The sequence below is a fragment of the Lagenorhynchus albirostris genome, chromosome 1, assembly GCF_949774975.1.
Source record: "Lagenorhynchus albirostris chromosome 1, mLagAlb1.1, whole genome shotgun sequence".
NCBI classification, from domain to species: Eukaryota; Metazoa; Chordata; class Mammalia; order Artiodactyla; family Delphinidae; genus Lagenorhynchus; species Lagenorhynchus albirostris.
In genome coordinates, this window is record NC_083095.1 from 31,805,979 (window position 1) to 31,830,593 (window position 24,615).

The 24,615-nt window shown below is 38.8% G+C and overlaps 1 protein-coding gene across 2 annotated transcripts in view; it reads left to right on the forward strand.

Annotated features, from left to right (window-relative positions):
- The window catches only part of SYNJ2BP (synaptojanin 2 binding protein), a 101,964-nt gene that overhangs the window by 62,490 nt on the left and 14,859 nt on the right, over nt 1-24,615 (forward strand). For both annotated transcript variants that reach the window (XM_060140207.1, XM_060140198.1), the window contains 2 exons: nt 14,657-14,793; nt 23,457-23,552. In XM_060140207.1, coding sequence (XP_059996190.1) covers nt 14,657-14,793; nt 23,457-23,552 — 233 coding nt within the window. The remainder of the gene's footprint in view (nt 1-14,656; nt 14,794-23,456; nt 23,553-24,615) is intronic.

The window sequence follows — 24,615 nt, forward strand, 5'->3', positions numbered from 1 at the left end:
GTAAACTAGGAATAGAAGGAACTTCCTCAACATGATAAAGGTCATATATGAAGAATCCATATATGGGTACATCATAGTCAATGATGTAAGATTGAAAGCTTTTCTTCTACGATCAGGAACAAGACAAGTATGCTTGCTTTCACCACTTCTATTCAACATAGTGTTGGAAATACTATCCAGAACAGTTAGGCAAGAAAAAGAAATCAAAGGCGTACAAATAGGAAAGGAAGAAGTAAATGGTCTCTGTTCACAAATGATACAATCTTATATGTAGAAAACTCTAAAGATTCCACCAAAAAAACTTAGAATTAATAATAAACTTAGCAAAGTTGCAAGATACAAAACCAGCACATAACTCAATTAGTTGAGTTTCTATACATGAGCAATCTGAAAAGGATGTTAAGTAAACATTTCCATTTACAATAGCATCAAAAATAATAAAATACTCATAAATAAATATAACCAAGGAGACAAAAACTTGTACATTGAAAACTACAAAATTTGGCTGAAAGAAATTAAAGGCATGAATAAGTGGAAATACATTCCGCATTCATGGATTAGAAGAGCTAATATCGTCAAGGTGACAGTACTATCCAAAGCGATCTGCAGACTCAGTGCAATCTTTATCAAAATCTCATCTGCCTTTTTGCAGAAATAGAAAACCCCATCCTAGAACTCATATGAAATCTCAAAGGACTCCCTATTAGCCAGAGTAATCTTGAAAACAAACAACAAAGTTGAGGGACTCACAACATCCTGATTTCAAAACTTGTACAAAACTGCAGCATTCAAAACAATGTGGTACTGACATAAGGACAGATATATAGAGCTGTGGAACAGAATAGAGAGCCCAGAAATAAGCCCTCTCATATATGGCCAAATGATTTTTGAAAGGGTACCAAGACCATTCAGTGAGGGGAAAGACAGTCTTTTCAACAAATGATGTTGGGAAAACTGGATATCCACATGGAAAAGAATGAATTTGGATCCTTGCCCTACATCATATACAAAAATTAACTAAAAATGCATCAAACACCTGAATATGAGAGCTAAGATTAAAACTCTTAGAAGAAAAGATAGGGAAATTTTTTCATGACATTGGATTCAGTGATGATTTTTTCGATATGACACCAAATGCACAGGCACAAAAGAAAAAAGATTAATTGGGTTTTACCAAAATTAATAATTTTATGACTCAAAAGATGCTATAAAGAGAGTTAAAGATAACCTACAGAATGGGAGAAGATATTTGCAAACCATATATCTGATAATGGATTAACACCCAAAATATATAAAGAACTCTTACAACTCAACAACAACAACAACAAAACAACCGGATTCAAAAATAAGCAAAGAACTTGAAGAGACATTTCTTAAGAAATATATAAATGGGCAATAAGCTCATGTAAAGATGTTCGACATCACTAGCCTTTGGGAAATCCAAATCAAAACCACAGTGAGATACCGCTTCACATTCATCAGAATGACTACTATCCCAAAACCCCCCAAAAATGAAGGTGACAAACATTGATGAGGATGTGGAGAAATTGGAACCTTGGGCAATGCTTTTTGGAATTTAAAACGTGGTACAGCTGCTGTAGAAAACAGTTGGGCAGTTCCTCAAATTGTTAAACATAAAATTACCATGTGATCCAGCAATTCAATTCCAGATATACACCAAAAATAATTGAAAACAGGAACTCAAACAGACACTTGTACACCAGTGTTCGTAGCAGCAGCATTCACAATAGCAAAAATGTTGAAACAACCAAATATCTATTGACAGTTGACTAAACAAAATGTAGTATGTACATGCAATGGAATATTATTCAGCCTTTAAAAGGAATGAAATTCTGATACCTGTTACAACATGGATGAACCTGGAAGACATTATGCTAAGTGAAATAAGCAAGACACAAAGAACAAATATTTTATAATTCCATTTATATGAGGTATATAGAATAGGGAAACTCGTAGCGACAGAAAGTATAATAGAGGTTACCAGGGGCTGGGGGGGGGAGGAGCGAGGAGTTATTGTTTAATGTATATAGAATTTCTATTTGGTATGGTGAAAAAGTTCTGGATATGGATACTGGTGATGGTTGCACAACATTGTGAATGTACTTAATGCCACTGAATCATACACTTTAAAATGGTTAAAGTGTTAAATATTATGTTGCATATATTTTACCTCTACACAGACAGTAAGTTGTTTGTCCAGTGGTGCTTGATTTTGTGTTACATATATTTTACCACAAAATGATTAGATGAATAGTGGGTTGTGTGACCAATAGAGCTTGACTGGTGTCTAGGGAAAATTAGTGAGATTATCTTGGGATAGAAAAACCCTGCAGGTAGATAGGGGGAAAGTAGAGTGTTTGTCAATCTAGTGTTCATAACAGTGGCTATCATCATTGGGGTTAATCGACTGTTTTGTTTCATTTTAATAAATTATTTTTTCCAGAATAACAGATTGTGAAACACTGCTTTTTTACTTTATAACCTTTAGATTTTAAAGAGAAGAATCTGAAGGAAATGAAGGATTTTTTGTTCTCTATCATGATAGTAAGAAATAGGGACCCTGACTATGGTGGCAGAACTACAGAATGACCAATTCTTCCTCTGGAATATATTATCCCTGAGGATTGTTCTACAACCATTATCCCAGCATTGCTTATTCCAGCCAGCCCCCAAACAAGTTGAATTCACAGACTTTTTTCTAAAGCAGTTGTTCATACTTTCTACAAAGATACAGTATAGCAAGATGGTTTAAAACTTACACTTAGCAATCAAACATCCTAACTTAGTGTCTGGGCTTTGCAAAGAGTTAACTGTGTGACCTTTTATAAAGTTACTTAATCTCTTCCTGCCTCACTTTTTAAATTCACCTGTAAAATGTGAGTGATAAACACTTCATGTGTTTGTTGAGAAGACTAAATGAGATAATATACATAGAGTACCTAGCATAGTGCCTGGTACATATTAAACTCTTAATAAATATTAGTTGTTGCTGCTGCTGTTGCTGCTCTTATTTGGAAACAAGCTCAAGATCCAGACCTGGAGACAGGAGGAGTCCACAAGATGGCATGTCTTGTTTAATTTTACAGGGCTCTTATACTAGGCACATTTTCTTTCTCTCCCAGTCCTATGATGGTGTCATTCTTACGCCATCTGTACTTTTTTGTGGTTAGACTTCTCTTCCAAATTAGAGGCCAAGCAATCCATTTTAATCTTGCCACATTTAAAAAATTTATTGGCACGTTATAACCAGGGTTCACTATGGAGTACGTTTTCATTCACTCACTTTTTTAAAAAGTCTATTGAGTCCCCGTCTTTTTCTTTCTCCCTCTCCCTTCAACCCCTTTTGGATAGTAGATGCCAAGAACTGAATTAATTATACTCTTCAGCTCCATAATACATTGTCCTCATCAGTACGTGCAAGGTCCCTCTTTGGTTTTATTTTTACCTTTCATTCCTAAACCTCACCCTGTATCCTTCCCTCACAGATAATGTGTCTTTACATGTCCTTAAATATGCATGCATTTTTGTAAATAGGTAATACTGTTCTGCATGAATGTGTTTTTAAGAAGATTTTATACTATTAATACCAGCATTACATTTTAAAACTCTGTTACTTTGTGTATAATTATTCAGTGCTTCTGAATTTTAATTATCTCTCAGTTACCTGTTCCCCAAAGCAGCAATCCCCCACCTTTTTGGTACCAGGGACCGGTTTCGTGGAAGACAGTTTTTCCACAGATGGTTGTGGGGGGGGTTCAGGTGGTAAAGCAAGTGATGGGGAGCGGCAGGTGAAGCTTTGCTCATTTGCCCGCCGCTCACCTCCTGCTGTGTGGCCCGTTTCCTAACAGACCATGAACCACTACCAGTCCACGGCCTGGGGGTTGGGGACCCCTGCCCCAAAGGATGAACACCTAAATTACCATCAGTTCCTCAATACCACAAAACATGCGGCAATTAACATATTCTTACATTACCCTTGATAGGATGATCACATTGGTCCAAACAGATGCTTTTGACATTGAAGGGGACTATTTTAATTACAGAGACAACAGGCGTATATCAGGACTCCCAAACAAACCAAGATATGTGATCCACCCTATTTATAGAAGATTTTCCTAGGACGTAGCCAATAATCAGCAGTTATATACTGGGATAGCCCTTCCCCCTTCTGGTTGTTTCTAGCTGGCATCTGGTTGGTGCATGTGCTGGCCTGGTTACTGCATATTTTAAATACCACCATTGCTAGAAACTACACATGAGGGAGATGTGTAGGTCACAGGTAAGAGACATCCTTCATTTCAATAAGTTTGAGTTCCAATCCATTCTTGTCTTATTAATAGATGGGTGGACTTTTTAATCTCTCTGTCTTCCTGTATTTCAAGACTTTTCACATTTGTACTTTATATTTATTCATCCTTTCTCCATCAGACTGTCTAGTTTGGGGTTGTCGCCGGCACTACTAGTTTTTTTTTGTTTTGTTTAACATCTTTATTGGAGTATAATTGCTTTACAATGGTGTGTTAGTTTCTGCTTTACAACAAAATGAATCAGTTATATATATACATATGTTCCCATATCTCTTCCCTCTTGCATCTCCCTCCCTCCCACCCTACCTATGCCACCCCTCCAGGCGGTCACAAAGCACCAAGCTGATCTCCCTGTGCTATGCGGCTGCTTCCCACTAGCTATCTACCTGACGTTTGGTAGTGTATATATATCCATGCCTCTCTCTCGCTTTGTCACAGCTTACCCTTCCCCCTCCCCATATCCTCAAGTCCATTCTCTAGTAGGTCTGTGTCTTTATTCCTGTCTTACCCCTAGGTTCTTCGTGACATTTTTTCTTTCTTAAATTCCATATATATGTGTTAGCATACGGTATTTGTCTCTCTCTTCCTGACTTACTTCACTCTGTATGACAGACTCTAGGTCTATCCACCTCATTACAAATAGCTCAATTTTGTTTTTTTTATGGCTGAGTAATATTCCATTATATATATGTGCCACATCTTCTTTATCCATTCATCCGATGATGGACACTTAAACCATCATCGGATGAATGGACACTTAGACACTTGTTTCCATCTCCGGGCTATTGTAAATAGAGCTGCAATGAACATTTTGGTACATGACTCTTTTTGAATTATGGTTTTCTCAGGGTATATGCCCAGTAGTGGGATTGCTGGGTCATATGGTAGTTCTATTTGTAGTTTTTTAAGGAACCTCCATACTGTTGTCCACAGTGGTTGTATCAATTTACATTCCCACCAACAGTGCAAGAGGGTTCCCTTTTCACCACACCCTCTCCAGCATTTATTGTTTCTAGTTTTTTTGATGATGGCCATTCTGACTGGTGTGAGATGATATCTCATTGTAGTTTTGATTTGCATTTCTCTAATGATTAGTTATGTTGAGCATTCTTTCATGTGTTTGTTGGCAGTCTGTATATCTTCTTTGGAGAAATGTCTGTTTAGGTCTTCTGCCCATTTTTGGATTGGGTTGTTTGTTTTTTTGTTATTGAGCTGCATGAGCTGCTTATAAATTTTGGAGATTAATCCTTTGTCAGTTGCTTCATTTGCAAATATTCTCTCCCATTCTGAGGGTTGTCTTTTGGTCTTGTTTATGGTTTCCCTTGCTGTGCAAAAGCTTTGAAGTTTCATTGGGTTCCATTTGTTTATTTTTGTTTTTATTTCCATTTCTCCAGGAGGTGGGTCAAAAAGGGTCGTTCTGTGATTTATGTCATAGAGTGTCCTGCCTATATTTTCCTCTAAGAGTTTGATAGTTTCTGGCCTTACATTTAGGTCTTTAATCCATTTTGAGTTTATTTTTGTGTATGGTGTTAGGGAGTGATCTAATCTCATACTTTTACATGTGCCTGTCCAGTTTTCCCAGCACCACTTATTGAAGAGGCTGTCCTTTCTCCACTGTACATTCCTGCCTCCTTTTTCAAAGGTAAGGTGACCATATGTGTGTGGGTTTATCTCTGGGCTTTCTATCCTGTTCCATTGATCTATCTTTCTGTTTTTCTGCCAGTACCATACTGTCTTGATTACTGTAGCTTTGTAGTATAGTCTGAAGTCAGGGAGCCTGATTCCTCCAGCTCCGTTTTTCATTCTCAAGATTGCTTTGACTATTCGGGGTCTTTTGTGTTTCCATACAAATTGTGGAATTTTTTGTTCTAGTTCTGTGAAAAATGCCAGTGGTAGTTTGATAGGGATTGCATTGAATCTGTAGATTGCTTTGGGTCGTAGAGTCATTTTCACAATGTTGATTCTTCCAATCCAGGAACATGGTATATCTCTCCATCTATTTGTATCATCTTTAATTTCTTTCATCAGTGTCTTAAAATTTTCTGCATACAGGTCTTTTGTCTCCTTAGGTAGGTTTATTCCTAGATATTTTATTCTTTTTGTTCCAATGGTAAATGGGAGTGTTTTCTTGATTTCACTTTCAGATTTTTCATCATTAGTGTATAGGAATGCCAGAGATTTCTGTGCATTAATTTTGTATCCTGCAACTTTACCAAATTCATTGATTAGCTCTAGTAGTTTTCTGGTAGCATCTTTAGGATTCTGTGTGTGTAGTATCATGTCATCTGCAAACAGTGACAGCTTTACTTCTTCTTTTCCGATTTGGATTCCTTTTATTTCCTTCTCTTCTCTGATTACTGTGGCTAAAACTTCCAAAACTATGTTGAATAATAGTGGTGAGAGTGGGCAACCTTGTCTTGTTCCTGATCTTAGTGGAAATGCTTTCAGTTTTTCACCATTGAGGATGATGTTGGCTGTGGGTTTGTCATATATGGCCTTTATTATGTTGAGGAAAGTTCCCTCTATGCCTGCTTTCTGTAGGGTTTTTATCATAAATGGGTGTTGAATTTTGTTGAAAGCTTTCTCTGCATCTATTGAGATGATCATATGGTTTTTCTCCTTCAATTTGTTAATATGGTGTATCACATTGATTGATTTGCGTATATTGAAGAATCCTTGCATTCCTGGAATAAATCCCACTTGATCATGGTGTATGATCCTTTTAATGTGCTGTTGGATTCTGTTTGCTAGTATTTTGTTGAGGATTTTTGCATCTATGTTCATCAGTGATATTGGCCTGTAGTTTTCTTTCTTTGTGACATCCTTGCCTGGTTTTGGTATCAGGGTGATGGTGGCCTCGTAGAATGATTTTGGGAATGTTCCTCCCTCTGCTATATTTTGGAAGAATTTGAGAAGGATAGGTGTTAGCTCTTCTCTGGATGTTTGATAGAATTCGCCTGTGAAGTCAACTGGTCCTGGGCGTTTGTTTGTTGGAAGATTTTTAATCACAGTTTCAATTTCAGTGCTTGTGATTGGTCTGTTCATACTTTGTTTCTTCCTGGTTCAGCCTTGGCAGGTTGTGCATTTCTAAGAATTTGTCCATTTCTTCCAGGTTGTCCATTTTATTGGCATAGAGTTGCCTGTAGTAATCTCTCATGAACTTCTGTATTTCTGCAGTGTCAGTTGTTACCGCTCCTTTTTCATTTCTAATTCTATTGATTTGAGTCTTCTCCCTTTTTTTCTTGATGAGTCTGGCTAATGGTTTATCAATCTTCTCAAAGAACCAGCTTTTAGTTTTATTGATCATTGCTATCGTTTCCTTCATTTCTTTTTCATTTATTTCTGATCTGATTTTTATGATTTCTTTCCTGCTGCTAACTTTGGGGTTTTTTTGTTCTTCTTTCTCTAATTGCTTTAGGTGCAAGGTTAGGTTGTTTATTCGAGATGTTTCCTGTTTCTTAAGGTAGGATTGTATTGCTATAAACTTCCCTCTTAGAACTGGTTTTGCTGCATCCCATTGATTTTGGGTTGTTGTGTCTCCATTGTCATTTGTTTCTAGGTATTTTTTGATTTCCTCTTTGATTTCTGCAGTGATCACTTCGTTATTAAGTAGTGTATTGTTTAGCCTCCATGTGTTTGTATTTTTTACAGATCTTTTCCTGTAATTGATATCTAGTCTCATGGCGTTGTGGTCAGAAAAGGTACTTGATACAATTTCAATTTTCTTAAATTTTCCGAGTCTTGATTTGTGACCCAAGATGTGATGTATCCTGGAGAATGTTCCATGAGCACTTGAGAAAAATGTGTATTCTGTTGTTTTTGGATGGAGTGTCCTATAAATATCAATTAAGTCCATCTTGTTTAATGTATCATTTAAAGCTTGTTTCCTTATTTATTTTCATTTTGGATGATCTGTCCATTGGTGAAAGTGGGGTGTTAAAAGTCCCCTACTATGAATGTGTTACTGTCAATTTCCCCTTTTATGGCTGTCAGTATTTGCCTTATGTATTGAGGTGCTCCTATGTTGGGTGCATAAATATTTACAATTGTTATATCTTCTTCTTGGATCGATCCCTTGATCATTATGTAGCGTCCTTCTTTGTCTCTTCTAATAGTCTTTATTTTTAAGTCTATTTTGTCTGATGTGAGAATTGCTACTCCAGCTTTCTTTTGGTTTCCATTTGCATGAAATATCTTTTTCCATCCCCTTACTTTCAGTCTGTATGTGTCTCTAGGTCTGAAGTGGGTCTCTTGTAGACAGCAAATATATGGGTCTTGTTTTTGTATCCATTCAGCCAATCTGTGTCTTTTGGTGGGAGCATTTAGTCCATTTACATTTAAGGTAATTATCGATATGTATGTTCCTCTTCCCATTTTCTAAATTGTTTTGGGTTCGTTATTGTAGGTGTTTTCCTTTTCTTGTGTTTCTTGCCTAGAGTAGTTCCTTTAGCAGTTGTTGTAGAGCTGGTTTGGTGGTGCTGAACTCTCAGCTTTTGCTTGTCTGTAAAGGTTTTAATTTCTCCATCAAATCTGAATGAGATCCTTGCTGCATAGAGTAATCTTGGTTGCAGGTTTTTCATCTTCATCACTTTAAATATGTCCTGCCAGTCCCTTCTGGCTTGCAGAGTTTCTGCTGAAAGATCAGCTGTTAACCTTATGGGGATTCCCTTGTGTGTTATTTGTTGTTTTTCCCTTGCTGCTTTTAATATGTTTTCTTTGTATTTAATTTTTGACAGTTTGATTAATATGTGTCTTGGTGTGTTTCTCCTTGGATTTATCCTGTATGGGACTCTCTGTGCTTCCTGGACTTGATTAACTATTTCCTTTCCCATATTAGGGAAGTTTTCAACTATAATCTCTTCAAATATTTTCTCAGTCCCTTTCTTTTTCTCTTCTTCTTCTGGAACCCCTATAATTCGAATGTTGGTGTGTTTAATGTTGTCCCAGAGGTCTCTGAGACTGTCCTCAGTTCTTTTCATTCTTTTTTATTTATTCTGCTCTGCAGTAGTTATTTCCACTATTTTATCTTCCAGGTCACTTATCCGTTCTTCTGCCTCAGTTATTCTGCTATTGATCCCATCTAGAGTATTTTTAATTTCATTTATTGTGTTGTTCATCGTTGTTTGTTTCGTCTTTATTTCTTCTAGGTCCTTGTTAAATGTTTCTTGCATTGTCTCTATTCTATTTCCAAGATTTTGGATCATCTTTACTATCATTATTCTGAATTCTTTTTCAGGTAGACTGCCTATTTCCTCTTCATTTGTTAGGTCTGGTGGGTTTTTATCTTGCTCCTTCATCTGCTATGTGTTTTTCTGTCTTCTCATTTTGCTTACCTTACTGTGTTTGGGGTCTCCTTTTTGCAGGCTGCAGGTTCGTAGTTCCTGTTGTTTTTGGTGTCTGTCTCCAGTGGCTAAGGTTGGTTCAGTGGGTTGTGTAGGCTTCCTGGTGGAGGGGACTAGTGCCTGTGTTCTGGTGGATGAGGCTGGATCTTGTCTTTCTGGTGGGCAGGTCCACGTCTGGTGGTGTGTTTTGGGGTGTCTGTGGACTTATTATGATTTTCGGCAGCTTCTCTGCAAATGGGTGGGGTTTTGTTCCTGTCTTGCTAGTTGTTTGGCATAGGATGTCCAGCACTGTAGCTTGCTGGTCGTTGAGTGAAGCTGGGTGTTGGTGTTGAGATGGAGATCTCTGGGAGATTTTCGCCGTTTGATATTGTGTGGAGCTGGGAGGTCTCTTGTGGACCAGTGTCCTGATGTTGGCTCTCCCACCTCAGAGGCACAGCACTGACTCCTGGCTGCAGCACCAAGAGCCTTTTATCCACACAGCTCAGAATAAAAGGGAGAAAAAGTAAAAAGAAAGAATTAGTAGAAGAAAGAAAGAAAGGAGGGAGGAAGGAGGGAAGGGAGGAAAAAAAGAAAGAAAGAAGATAAAGTAAAATAAAATAAAGATAAAATATAATAAAGTTATTAAAATAAAATAATTATTAAGAGAAAAAGAAAAAAAAACGGATAGAACCCTAAGACAAATGGTGGAAGCAAAGCTATACAGACAAAATCTCACACAGAAGCATTCACATACACACTCACAAAAAGAGGAAAAGGGGGAAAAATCATAAATCTTGCTCTCAAAGTCCACCTCCTGAATTTGGGATGATTCGTTGTCTATTCATGTATTCCACAGATGCAGGGTACATCAAGTTGATTGTGGAGCTTTAATCCGCTGCTTCTGAGGCTGCTGGGAGAGATTTCCCTTTCTCTTCTTTGTTCTCACAGCTCCCAGGGGCTCAGCTTTGGATTTGGCCCCGCCTCTGCATGTAGGTCGCTGGAGGGCGTCTGTTCTTCGCTCAGGACGGGGTTAAAGCCGCTGACTCGGGGGCTCTGGCTCACTCAGGCCGCGGGGGAGGGAGGGGCACGGAGTGCGGGGTGAGCCTGCGGCGGCAGAGGCCGGAGTGACGTTGCACCAGCCTGAGGCGCGCCGTGCGTTCTCCCGGGGGAGTTGTCCCTGGATCCCGGGACCCTGGCAGTGGCGGGCTGCACTGGCTCCCCGGAAGGGAGGTGTGAAGAGTGACCTGTGCTCGCACACAGGCTTCTTGGTGGCAGCAGCAGCCTTAGTGTCTCATGCCCGTCTCTGGGGTCCACGCTTTTAGCCGTGGCTCGCGCCCGTCTCTGGAGCTCCTTTAAGCAGCGCTCTTAATCCCCTCTCCTCGCGCACCAGGAAACAAAGAGGGAAGAAAAAGTCTCTTGCCTCTAAGGCAGGTCCAGACTTTTTCCCGGACTCCCTCCTGGCTAGCCGTGGCGCACTAACCCGCTGCAGGCTGTGTCCACGCCGCCAGCACCAGTCCTCTCCCTGCGCTCCAACTGAAGCACGAGCCTCAGCTCCCAGCCCCGCCCGCCCCGGCCGGGGAGCAGGCAAGCCTCTCGGGCTGGTGAGTGCCGGTCGGCACCTATCCTCTGTGCGGGAATCTCTTCGCTTTGCCCTCCTCACCCGTTGCTGTGCTCTCCTCCACGGCTCCAAAGCTTTCCCCCTCCGCCACCCGCAGTCTCTGCCCGCGAGGGGGCTTCCTAGTGTGTGGAAACCTTTCCTCCTTCAGAGCTCCCTCTCGCTGGTGCAGGTCCCGTCCCTATTCTTCTATCTCTGTTTATTCTTTTTTCTTTTGCCCTACCCAGGTATGTGGGGGGTTTCTTGCCTTTTGGGAGGTCTGAGATCTTCTGCCAGCGTTCAGTAGGTGTTCTGTAGGAGTTGTTCTACGTGTAGATGTATTTCTGGTGTATCTGTGGGGAGGAAGGTGATCTCCGCGTCTTACTCTTCCGCCATCTTCCAGGCACTACTAGTTTATTGACAACTACTCTTAGTGCAGTTACTCCATATAGCAACCACTACATAGTTTATAAAGGAGTTTTTCAGATTTTATGTTATTGGATGCTAACAACTACCTTTTGAGATAGAGAGGACAGAATTTATAATCCTTACATTACAGAAGAAGCTGAGGATCAGAGATACACTCACTTGTTTTAGTCCGCATACCAAGTAAGTTATGGAGTTGAATTTGTGGCCAGGTCTTCTGACTTTAATTGACTTCTGCAGAATCTAAAAGGTACAGGAAAAAGGATAAATTTCTATTTGTTGTTAAAGCAGGGACTGTCCAGTTTAGCTTTATGTTTTCCTCAGAATATAATGCAGTGCCTGACACACAGTAAATGATCAATAATTTTTACTGTAAGTGGATAGAGGATTACGTAGGTATCCATGGGGCCCAGGTTTAAACTGGTAGTATTGGTACTCAGTTCTTCGGTGATTCCCGTTTATTGCAGCGATGCTTCAAATTATAGATAAGTTCAGTTTGTAAATGTTGTAACCATAGAAAGGGACTTCATGTCAGTCCAGAAATTCTCATATTAATTGGTGTGGTTCATTTACAATTGAAGTAGCAATAAGCATGGTTATAAACATGCCTATATAATGTGATGGGGGGAATAGACTACACTTGTTTGTTTATAGAAAATTTTGGTAACATTTTTTTCCACTCTCCTTTTTTTTCTTTTTAATTTTTATTGGAGTATAGTTGCTTTACAATGTTGTGTTAGTTTCTACTGTACAGCAAAATGAATCAGCTATACACATACTCTGTTTTGGATTTCCTTCCAATTTAGGTCACCATCCACTCTCCTTTTTTTTTTTTTTTTTTTTTTTTTTGTGGTACGCGGGCCTCTCACTGCTGTGGCCGCTCCCGTTGCGGAGCACAGGCTCCGGACGCGCAGGTTCAGCGGCCATGGCTCACGGGCCCAGCCGCTCCACGGCATGTGGGATCCACCTGGACCGGCGCACAAAACCGTGCCCCCCGCCTCGGCAGGCGGACTCTCAACCACTGCGCCACCAGGGAAGCCCCACTCTCCTTTTTTAGTCACTGTTCTGTAGCTTTAAATAAGCAGTAGCAGAGTCCCTTTTCTCCCTAATTACTATGTTGCATTCAGCTGCTTAACACATACTTCCTGTTCCCAGGATCCCCAGAGGCAGCTCTAGTGTTTGGTGAGGATATTGAATTTCATTGAAAGATTTTCTCCAGATAGTTTCTTCCAGTAGTGAGAGAGGCTGGTTGGCCTCAACCACCTTGCTCAAACCTGTCAGTCTTAAAGTTATTTCAAAGCCTTTTATAATCAAGGTCCACCTACCTTTCCATCTGATCTAAATTAACTACCTCCCATCCCCTTTCCAATACCTCCCACCCACTATGATTCAAATTAAGAGTTTTCTGAGGGAAACCATTTAGTAACATAAAATTTTCATACCCTACCCTTTAAAGAAACTGAAATAGTCATCTTCCAGTGGAAGTTCTTTCTATTATGTATTCTTCTTTTCATTCTCTAGCTATAGGTACACTGTACACGAGGTATGATATTTCAATTAGACATTTCCTGCTGCTTCCTTCTTTGGCCATGTGTTTCCATAAATCATAGATCGATTCGCTACTGCTTATGTTAATATTGTGAGGGTCACTTATAAGCTTTCCTCTCACCTTTTTAAGTATCTGTTTTCTGTTGAAATCAGTAGAAGAGGCTACTGATTATGGCTGTTTTTCCCAGTTGTGCCACCAGATATTTGTTTTTCAATTGTTTCCTATCTCCTTTCTCTTTGCACTGTGGCTTTGAATTCTACAGTACCTGATATAAAGAAAGCCCTAGGGAAGTTCCCTTTTCTTTCATTTCTTTTTATTGCATAGATAAAATCCCTATATAAATGGTTTTGTAAAATGAAGTCCTTCCCACAACTTAGTGTTTGGTCCATGGAAAAATTACCTTGGTAGTCAATTTTCGTTCTTTTTTAAATTCAGTTTTATTTTATTGTGGTAAGAACACTTAAATGAGATCTGCTCTCAACAGATTCTTATGTGTCTAATAAGGCTGTTGTTATCTATAAGGCACAATGTTGTACATCAGATTTCCATAACTTCCATCTTGCATAACTGAAATTTTATCCTTGTTTAAAATAATCACGCATTGAAGTGAAGAATAGAATGGTAATTGCCTGGGGCTAGGAAAAGGGGGAAATGGGTAGTTGCTAATCAATAGGTTATCAGTTATCTATAGTGAATAAAACTTGGCAATCACTGTACCCGAGGATGTGGTTATTTGTACTTGAGGTATAAAAGGAAAGAAGAGTGAATTTGGTGATTTAGTCCTGTCATGAAGCATAAGTTACCTTTTTAGTTCCCAGGTTTTCTGCCAACGCCTACAGTACTGCCCCCTCAATTCAAACTAGGAAAAAAAAAAAAATGAACTCCCAAGGTCATTTCTTCCAAAGCACCACCATCCACAAACTCTCCTGACGTTAGGAGAAGTATTGAGGGGATGGTTTGCTTAAGAATCTCTCTCCTACTAAATAAGGAACCGTTCGTTTGCCGATTAAAGCATAGCTTCTTCTAAGCAGGAAAGTCAAGATTTGGGGCCTCTGAATGCCACCAACAGAATCAAAATCAAATGTGAGCAGAAGTACATCTTAAAAGAATCAGCATTATTTTTTCACTGAGCTCAGTATAGATCTTTCTTTTTATATTCACCTAACCATGTTGATCATTGTGTTTGTATTTTTAGTCCTGCCTGGTCTGAGTGGGCAACTCTCGGTACTCTTGACCTCTGTTGGTGATACTAATCATTTACCTTGCCCATGACTAGCCACCAGCTACATCACAGTCTTAACTTCCCCGCCTCCTACCCCCCCACTCCCCAACCCCCACCCTTGCCAAATGGCCTTTCCTTTCTCCTTCTCCTCTTCTCTAATCCCTTTCCTTCTTCTTCACCCCTATCTCCTTTACAACTCCTCCATGATTTTCTTAGGGCTGGGCTTCAACATCGTCGGTGGCACAGATCAGCAGTATGTCTCCAATGACAGTGGCATCTTCGTCAGCCGCATCAAAGAGAACGGGGCTGCAGCCCTGGATGGGCGGCTCCAGGAGGGTGATAAGATCCTCTCGGTGAGAACTGGCTTCCACCTCCTTCACTGTCCCTGGCTCCCTAGACCCTAGTCCCTACCCCCAACTCCTTCCTTGGGAAGATTCCTGCCTGCCCTTTTGGATCAGGAAATACAGTAAGGAAAACTTGAGAATGGGTTAAGATTAAAGTATAGTATGTAGTTAGAAACTATGCAGTTTAATATTTTGACAGATAACTGCATTCTCTCCAGAACACTGGGAACTAGGTTCCATGGTGAAGAAGGACTTGAAAAATACAGGGGTTAAGAAGAGAGCCATATTACTCAAAAAGTTTTGGTTAAATGTAAATTATTGAAAAATGAGAATGGTTAGAAAGTTTTGAGCACTCTGTGCCAAGCAGTATGCTGAGAACTTTAAACTTATTTAATATTGTAGCAACCCTATGAAGTGGTACAATTATTATGCCTGTTTTGCAGCTAAGGAAGCTGAGGCTTGGTGAGGTCAAACAGCTTGCTCAAGGTCATTCAACTAGTGTATGGCAGAGGACTTGGTCTGTGAATTTGGAACCTCTATTCTTAACCCATATACTATATTGCCTCCTAAAAGATAAGTGAGGAGCTAGGGTTCGTTATCCTAAACAGAAAGTTGCATGGTTATTTAATAATAGAGTTTATGTATGGTTCTGTATAAAAACTGAAATTAGTCTTTTCTATTAAGGGTAGAATTAGGGAACAAAAAGACATAAACCTCAGTGTGAGAGAATTTATTAGACACAAGCCAAGATAAGGAGCCTTTCTTATGTGAGCCATCACCTCAGAGAGAAAAGAAATTATTTGAAGGCCACTCAAGTTTCTTAAAAAGGTATGGTAGGAGATAAATGTTAATGAAAAGAAAAGTAGATATCTAAGAAACTGAGCTCATTTGTCTTTAAAATTTTTAGCGAAGAGGACTTGACTATCAAAATAAAAGAATTATTACAAAGATCTCTACAAGATATAAAACACTACAAATATATGTACGACATTGATTCAAGGTTATGTTCTAGCCAATTAAGGAAAAAGTATGTGAAAGAAGAGAGGAAGAAATGCCAGGCAAAGAAAAGGCAAAAATATAAGACAGGTAACGGAGAGAAAAAAAAGACGACAGAAAGAGAAAAAGATGGAGCTTATGCAAGAGGAAAAGGCCAGCATATTCTCTATTCTATCTAGGGCTATATTCCCTGACTCCAGTTTCCCTGCCAAGAGTTTGCTCCAAAATTCAAATTCTAGATCCTGTTTCTTAAGAAACATTGCCTCACCATCCTATTCCCACTGTATCCTTAAGTGAACTTGTTAGGTATTAACCATTAAATTGTTCCATCTATTCTTGAGCTCACTTTATCTCTTTGATGTACTTAAGTACTCACTTATAATTGGCTTTGGAATCTCTGTAAAATGATGCTAAATTATTTATTAGCCTATATTCTCATTTATTCTTTACGGGATTCCCTAGTTTCCTCACATGGTTATTTTTCCATGTTGTAAAATTTGCTCCAACTCTTTCTTTTAACTGTTGCCAGATAATCAGACTAATAATATGTCCTTTCCTTAGTGCATATCCATTTTGGGTAACTAATAGAAGTATCATTAAGTGGTCTAGATTTCAGGTGAGTTATTAATGACTATTAATTTAATCTTTCCATTTCTCCCTAAATAATGCCCATGTTTTATCTTAATTTCAAGTTCTAAAATTAAATAACTGCATGATTTATCATGCAGTTTCTCCTTTCTCATCAAAAGTGAAATTTAATTTTTTGTGATCACTGTGGATGAATGTAAATGATTTTTAAGACCCTGTTGTATCTGACAACCATGAAACAAAAACAGATATTACCAATAGAAGAAAAGATCTGAAGTTGAGATGAGGGTTGGAGAGTCCTTACCCAAAGTTCATTTGTATGTGTGTGTGATGGTGAGAATGCTTTAATATTTATATAGGCTATCAGAGAACCTGGGAAAATTATATTTTTGTAAAAAAATAAACTATGTAGGTTTCTCATTTCTCCTGTGTGTCTACCTAAATGAAGGGAGGTAGATAGTCAAGAATAGTCAATTCTCAGTGAACTCTACATGTTTAATGAAACTTATAACTTCAGGGTGATGTAGCTGATTATAGGATACAGATTAATGTTCCATTTTGACCAAACCTGTTATATAACAGAATGGCATGGATTGGGCCATTAGTCAGCTGCATTTCCTATTCTCTTCAAACAGAATTCTTACTTTGGTGAATAAAAGAGTTGAGTAGTCATCAACATATATTAACTATTGTATTTGATGGCCTGCAGAGCACTGCCAGGTGCCATGGAAAATTAAAAGAAAATGAAAGACCAGTCTGTGGTCTTAGATCAATGGGGAAGACCCACCAGAAACCCTCATCCAATCAGCTACAGAGATGTTGAAATATACAGAATCCTTTAGACCAAGTACCTTTAAGGAAGAGTCTTTGTCTTCTCATCTCTATCTGCAGCATAGGCCTGTAGCTGGAACAGAGTAAGCATCTAGTAAATTATTTGCTGTGAATGAATTATAACTATTTTGGTTTGGCTTGATTAATTGGAGCTAGATAATCTATTTTTTTCTTCCTTCAACTTTAATGGAAAGAGAGGACCCCTCCCCCCAAATTGTAATTCACTTCAAGATTTTGGGGGAAAATGAAAATATCCAGAGTAATCTGAGGTCAGTGCTTATTAAATTGAGTCCATTCTTTCTATATTTTATACACCTGTATTTGTATTATCCTATATAGTTAGTGCTCCAGTAACTCTTACATTATCCTAAGATAATGTTAGATTATCCTAAGGCAATCCAAAATTATTTATCATCCAAGAAAACATATTTTAACTCAGTTTACTCCTTTCCTAAGGCAAGAAATAGGAAACTCATAGATTGATAACAACCACAGTTAAAGCAAAAAATTGTATGACTCCCCATCAGTTAACTAGAATACCACAATCCCAACACTCTGAACATTCAGTTAACAAAATTTTCTAGCATGTTGCAAATCTGTCATATCTCAAATTTAATATAACTTATAATATCATGAGTTAAGGAAACTGAATTAGCAAGTTTAGCAGTATTCTAAAATTTCTCAGTTGAATGAATAGCTCTTGATAGTAAAAGTGAGGTCCAAGGAATCTGGCCTTCGCCTGGGAGCTGATTACAAATGCAGAGTCTCAGGAAGCTCCTCAGACCCAGACCCACTCAGATAAAAATCTGCATTATAACAGATCCTTGGGTAAGCCCATGAATAAAGTTTGAGAAGCACTGCTGTAGGCAAGTGTCTTTCAGACATTTTGAATTATGACCCATAATAGGAAATACATGCACACACACATAACTGAAGCAAAGTTTAACAAAATAATACCTATTTCTTCTATATATGATGCATTCTAATATTTTGTGTTTTCTTCTAATTTCACTTACTTAAAATTAAATACTGGTCTTGACCCACTGGATTGACTTCACTATCTTTTGGAATGGGTCAACAGACTTATATTTGAAAAATCACTACTCAGTAAATGGAAAATCACTGATGGAATCTGTGGATTAAGTAGGCTGGGTGTGGAGAAGACTCAGGCAGTTTAGGTTAAAGCTAACTCAAATTTCACCAGATTGCTAGGATGGGACCTAATAATTTGCACTTTTAACAAGTTCCCAAGTTAATGCTGCTGGTCCTGGGACCATACTTTGAGAACCTATGATCTATATTAGTAAGGATGGTGATAAAGAGAAAGTGGATTCCACATATATTTAGGGGTAAAAATCTACAGAACTTGGAGGTTAGTCAGTATGAGCTGGAATCTGTAAAAGCAGTTAGAGGAGGTAAATATTGGAAAGCAAATTTGGCTTTGGAGTAGAGAGATATATTGTCAATTGAAAAAGAATCATCATTTGTTTTATAGAGCTGGTTTACCTCCAGCATACTTGGACAAAGGATGAGAAATGGTTCTTTAAAAAAGAAACTCACTTTGCATTTCTAAAAGGCCTCTTTTTTTTTTTTTAAGCAATTAGAGTAACTGACCTCATACATTAGGATACCTTTAGAATTAACTAGGAGGGTTGAAAGGTATAATTGGCCTGTGCTCCTTTGCCTGATGTCACCCAATGTCTTTCTTCCCTGCTAGCAAAAGTAAACTCACATGAGGACCAAGATTACACACTGAGTCATTGGCAGCTAGAGCTGCTATTAGAGTCTAGGCCTTTCAGCTTTGTGTAATATCAATAAATGTCACCCAGGCTTTGTGTAGTTATGGCTTTTGCAGAGTATACTCTGCAGCCAAAGGAAATCGTGTGGCATTTATTATCCTCAAATGTTGTTCAGAGCAGTATTCAGGTACTATAGGGGTGATAATGATGAGTTGAGATCCAGCCTAAGTTATTTACAGTCCAACGTAAAGTGTTACAAGACAGTTCAGTTTGAGCTTTAAGATAGTTACATAGTATGGAGATTCAGGAAGTAAATCATTCACATCTAGTGCAGTTATCTAGAAAGGCCTTGTCAATGAAGTGGCACTTAACTAAATTGCTTTTTTAATGTGAATGCCACTTCAATATATAAAATGAATAAAAATACTAACATATAAACATCATGTGTCTTCATACAACTCTAAATTTTTTTAAACGTATAGTATAACACATAAAACTGAAACTCCAAAACCAATAAAAATTTAATTTACAACATTAATGTGATGGATAGTGATAGGCTGCAGAAATAAAATTCTTGCTTACAATGTAAATTTCTAAAGTTTAGTGTTGTTAGTGAAGGTTTGGGGGCTGGGCTGCTTGAGTTTGAATCCTAGCTTTGCTACCTCCATTCTGTATGTCCATGGAAAGGTTGCATAGCCTCTCTAGTTTTATTACTTATAAAATGGGGTTCCAAACTTATAGGACTATTGTGAAGATTAAAAAGTTAGTACATGTAAAATGGATAGACAGCTCCAGACATGATAATAAATATACAGTGATTCCCGGCTATTAAAACTGACGGCTACAGCAAAGATTATTTTGAGCTCAGTATTCCTGTCATTGAATGTCATGTAGTGACTCAGTTTTCCCACTTGGATTCATATCATTATGAAACTTGGCTCTGTTATGGAGCTATGACATCTTTGGCATTTGTTGACAAGACTGCATCACTAACTTATTTGTCTGCCTCTGAGAGAAAATACCTATTTCTTTACAATGAGAAATGCAGTTACCCTATGGGCAAGTTTAGTTATGTGAGTATTCCCACTACCATCAGCAATCTCATACCTATTCTCTCTCTACCAGGAATTAACTAGAAAACTGAGTCTGAGAATTCACTGTGATGGTTCTAGAAATTCTGCAGTTCTTTCCCTTTGACAAATCTACCGGCCAGAAAACCAAGACATAATCAGAAGGTGGCTTGGTAGCATGAAATCACAGTCTATCAACTAGAAAACCCTGTATTCATTTCTACACTATATAGGTAGCATGACTAATCGTATTTAAGATCAGTCTTGGGAGATAAATAGAATTTTTTAAAAGGGAAAGGTATTCAGATGATGGGTATAGCTTGAGCCCAGGTATGAAGGTAAGAATATATGTTTTATGTCCCAGGATCAGTGAGTTGTGTGATTTAGCTAAAGCATAGGATGTATGAAAGGGTAATGAAAGATTAAACTGGAAAGGTAGGTTTCCAGTCCTTCATTTCCTGGAGGACTTTGCATATCAGAATGAGAAATCAGGCATGCACGCTTTCCTCCCCTGCTCCCAGTTTTGTGTTTGTTTTTGAGCAATAAAGTGGCATGAACAGAATTATACTTCAGGAAGATTGATCTGGAGACGTAATGTTTGAATAGGTTAGAATGAGGGAGGACCCAGAGGAAAGTAAATTAGAGAGAAGGCGATCCCAGTAGTTCAACTAAGAGTATTCATAACCTAAAGAGGGGGGCAATAGAAAGAAAATAACATATGAATAATGTTATTATGTTAGACTACAGGAGTTGCCAATATATTGTATGTAAAGATTGACAGAGAGAGTTTTTAAATATTACCAAAATTTTAGTCTGAAGGAATGGTAGTGTCAATAAGAAAGAAGTCAGGATAGTTTGGTTTTGTGGGAAATAAAAAAGAGGCTTTGGATATGTTGAGTTGGGGTCTTAACAGAATATGCCCCAGCTGGCAGAATAGGTACCCAGCAGGAAACCGGCAAATCCAGAAGTAGAGAAGTAGGGATGAAAATGTGGGAGTTGTCTAGCAGATTATAGTTGAAATTGTGAAAATTCACCATGGGAGAGAAGAGGACAAAGGACTATTGATACTGAGGAATATTTACTTACCTTAAGAAGGAAGGAAGGGATACAGAACAGTGCAAGAACTAAGAGATCCAAGTGTTCATAAGCTAAGACAAGAGAGAACTGCAGAAGGGAGGAGGTGGTCTGAACACTGAAAAAGGGCTATAGGATTTGGTGGTTGGAAGTTACTGCTGACCTGCAGGGGCAGCATGTTCTTCCCTGCCCCCCCCCACCTCATATACTAAGAACACAAGGAAATAGAGGGAGCGGATGGTGAGGAAGTGGAGACAGTGCATGAAACAGTTCTTTCAAAAGGATTGGCAAAGAAAGAGGAGAGAAAGAAGATGGGAAGAGGGTGATGGTGGGTTCCAAGGAATACTTGTGTGTGTGTGTGTTTTAATAGATGAGGGTAACTTTAGTTAAGAAGGAGCAGAGAACAATAATACTTAAGGAGTCAAGAGGGTAAGTGACTGCTTAAGTTCTGTCAGGAGGCTGGAAGGAACATGATCAAGAGCACTAGTAAATGGGTTAGCCTAGATAAAGGACTCTAATTCAGAAGTAAGGGGGAAGCAGCACTAAGAGAGATCAGGGAACTGAGGGGAAAGGAAAGAAAGTGGAGAGAAGTGTTTGTCAGAAGTTCTCAGTATTCTCAAGAAAGATAAGGCAAAGGAATCTGCTGAGAAGAGAGGTGTGATTGGAGTTGGAGTTGGATGGTAGGAAAGGTCTTGGAACAGCTGCCACTGCATATTTATTAGGGAGCTCGCCAGATGAGAAGGGTTGTAAGGATGCAGCAGGAGCCAGCTAGTATGCGTCTGTGGTAGAGAATGTGACTGTGTATCTTTCTCTAGGAATATTAAACACACTGATGACAAGGAAAGTAAATGCAGTGTGTTGCCCAGGACTGGAAAGCTGGCAGAAGATCGTGGGGATGAGGGATTCTAATAGTTTTCCAAGTGCTTTTTTGAAATCATAGGAACTCCTAGATGTGTAAAATGCTTTGATGAGGATAAAGGGGGAATTCACAGAGGTATAGGAAGTATGAAGAAAGTAGAAATTGTTTTTTTTTTAAGAATTTGAGATATTGGAGCTGTAGCATGCCTAATGTTGAAGTTGAAGGCTTATGCCAATTGGCAATTAGAATGGAATAGAGCAGGAATTCTTCACTTTGGAAAGGTAGACAGTTTATAAGGCCAAAGTGTTGATAGATTAATTCACAAGGATATTGGCAGGAAATAGCGTGGAGGGACAATTTTGAACCTCTTGGAGAAGGAAAACTGTGCGAAGGTTGAATAAGTCAGTGACTTGATCTTCAGCTGAGGAAAGAATAGCTGGTGAGTCAAGGTGGAGGAATAATCGTGCAGAAGGAGCAGTAAAAGGCCAGGGCACTTTAGTCTTCCTTCCAGGATATAAAACCCCTATAGCCCTAGCTTCTACACTTACTATGACTTTAGGTAAATTACGTAGCCTTGCTAAGCTTCAGTTTTTTCATCTGTGAAAACAAGATAAAAATAGTGTCTACCTCATAGGATTATTGTGATTACTCAGTGAGATAATGTATGTAAAACATATAGCACAGAACCTACCAAATATATTAGATGTTCTTGCTGCCGTTGCTGACATTGACATGTATGAAAGATACGTAGATTTTGCATAAAGTACGCTATGCTGTGTCACTGATTGCAGCATAGAATAGATACCACTTGTGGCCAGTGTCACTCCTGACACTGAGCAGTGTTAATACCAGAGTCCTTCACATCTCTCACCTTTAAGTAGTAGGACTCACCTTCACCGAAACATTTTAGAAGTTTGTATCATCACAGAAATACGGTTTTTAGTAAATTTGAGGAGGATAGGGATATCCATGGAGTCAAGGGAAATTGTTCAAAAGAAAACAAGAACAATAGAAGGAGCTAGTAGATTTGTACCACATCAAACTAAATTGTGGAAGAGCTTCTCAGAGTTGTATTTCTAGAGCTGAAGCTGGCCATGCCAGGGATTAGACATATAAAGGATAGAGTGATAACCTGGGAGACCATGTTAGCTGTAGGGAAGCAGGCTGATACTCGTGGAAGACATACAAATACAGTAACAGAATCCCAAGTGTCAAAACAGGGCAGGCAGTAGGAGCTCAGAAAAAGGAGAGATTCCTTTTGTTGTTGTTGTTGTTGTTGTTGTAAACTTAGGTACTCTTCAGATGGCCCATGTAACCTCAGTTCTAGGAAAACATAGCTTCAAAAATGAAAAAAGTTACTCTGAGTTCTAAGTAACTTTACCCCTTCTTCTAGCCCTTGGAATTTGCTCTGTAGGAGTTTGTTTTTTAAATCTTTGGTCACATGAAAGTAAATCTTTGACTTATGAGAGTTCACATTCTATGTCTCTTACTACTTTTCCTTGCTGTTTTTGGCAGGTAAACGGCCAAGACCTAAAGAACCTGCTGCACCAGGATGCTGTAGACCTCTTTCGTAATGCAGGCTATGCTGTGTCCCTGAGAGTGCAGCACAGGGTAGGTGTCATTTGCTGCCGCCAGGCTTTTGTAACGTTGTGAATAAACCATGTGGTGTAATTTTCAGTAGTGTGTTTGGCTTTTTTCCTTTCACTGTCATTCTTTTGAAAAACCTGTCTGGCACAGGCAGGGGTCTTCTGAGACTTCTGCTTATCATTAAAGGAAATTTATAACAGTATGTTTGCAACCCAGGTCCTGGCTTCAAGGTAATGTGCCCTAAAGATAAAGCTTGACAACCAAATTAAAATAAATGGGGAAAAATACAACCAGAATCAATTTTATTTCTTACTAGGGAAGGAAATATATGTCTGCCCTTGAACATTCTTATTTATGAAACTCTAAGTGCAACGATGGTGGGTTTTTTGATACCCACTATGTGCTTTTCCCTATCACCACAACGAACCCTTTTCTTATCAACTTGGGGATCCTCTTGACCAAAGTTCTAGCGCTCAAAGGGGAGCTCCAGGAAAAAGGAAATGGGATTCAGAATTCAGTCAAGTTAGCACCTATTCTACATCCATTCCTTAGTTCCTAGTGTTTTATAATTTGGATAATGAGAAGAGAAGCCTGAGTGGACATAATTCCTCCCATAGCACGAAGGACTTTGGAATGCATTTACAACACAGTTTAGTTGTACCTTTAAAGTTACTCCCTCTTGAACTTATGCTGTCTTTGCTTCATTAACTCCTGAGTGAGGCTTCAAAGTTCAACAGGAGATAGTTAAAAAAAAGTGGAGAGGGCAAGGCACAAAAGATATCTGAGAAAACAGCTGGGGTTGCAAGCAGAATCTCAGCGTGCTGGATTAGAAAACAGGTTGATAGGAGACATTGGTATTCAGCTGCTTCTGCCTTGGCTCTTCTTTGTTTCGAAAGCATGGGAGAATGTATGCAATAGATAAAGGCAAGCAAATATAGGCATACGCTTTAGATACGATTAGAGTTCTTTTTGAAGGCATGTGAGAAGTGATTTCCAAGGTTCATTTTTTAGGAAACTTCCATAAATAACTCCAAACAAAACAGATTTTTCTGGTCAAGGAACTGGCCTAGCCCTAAAAACCATGTCT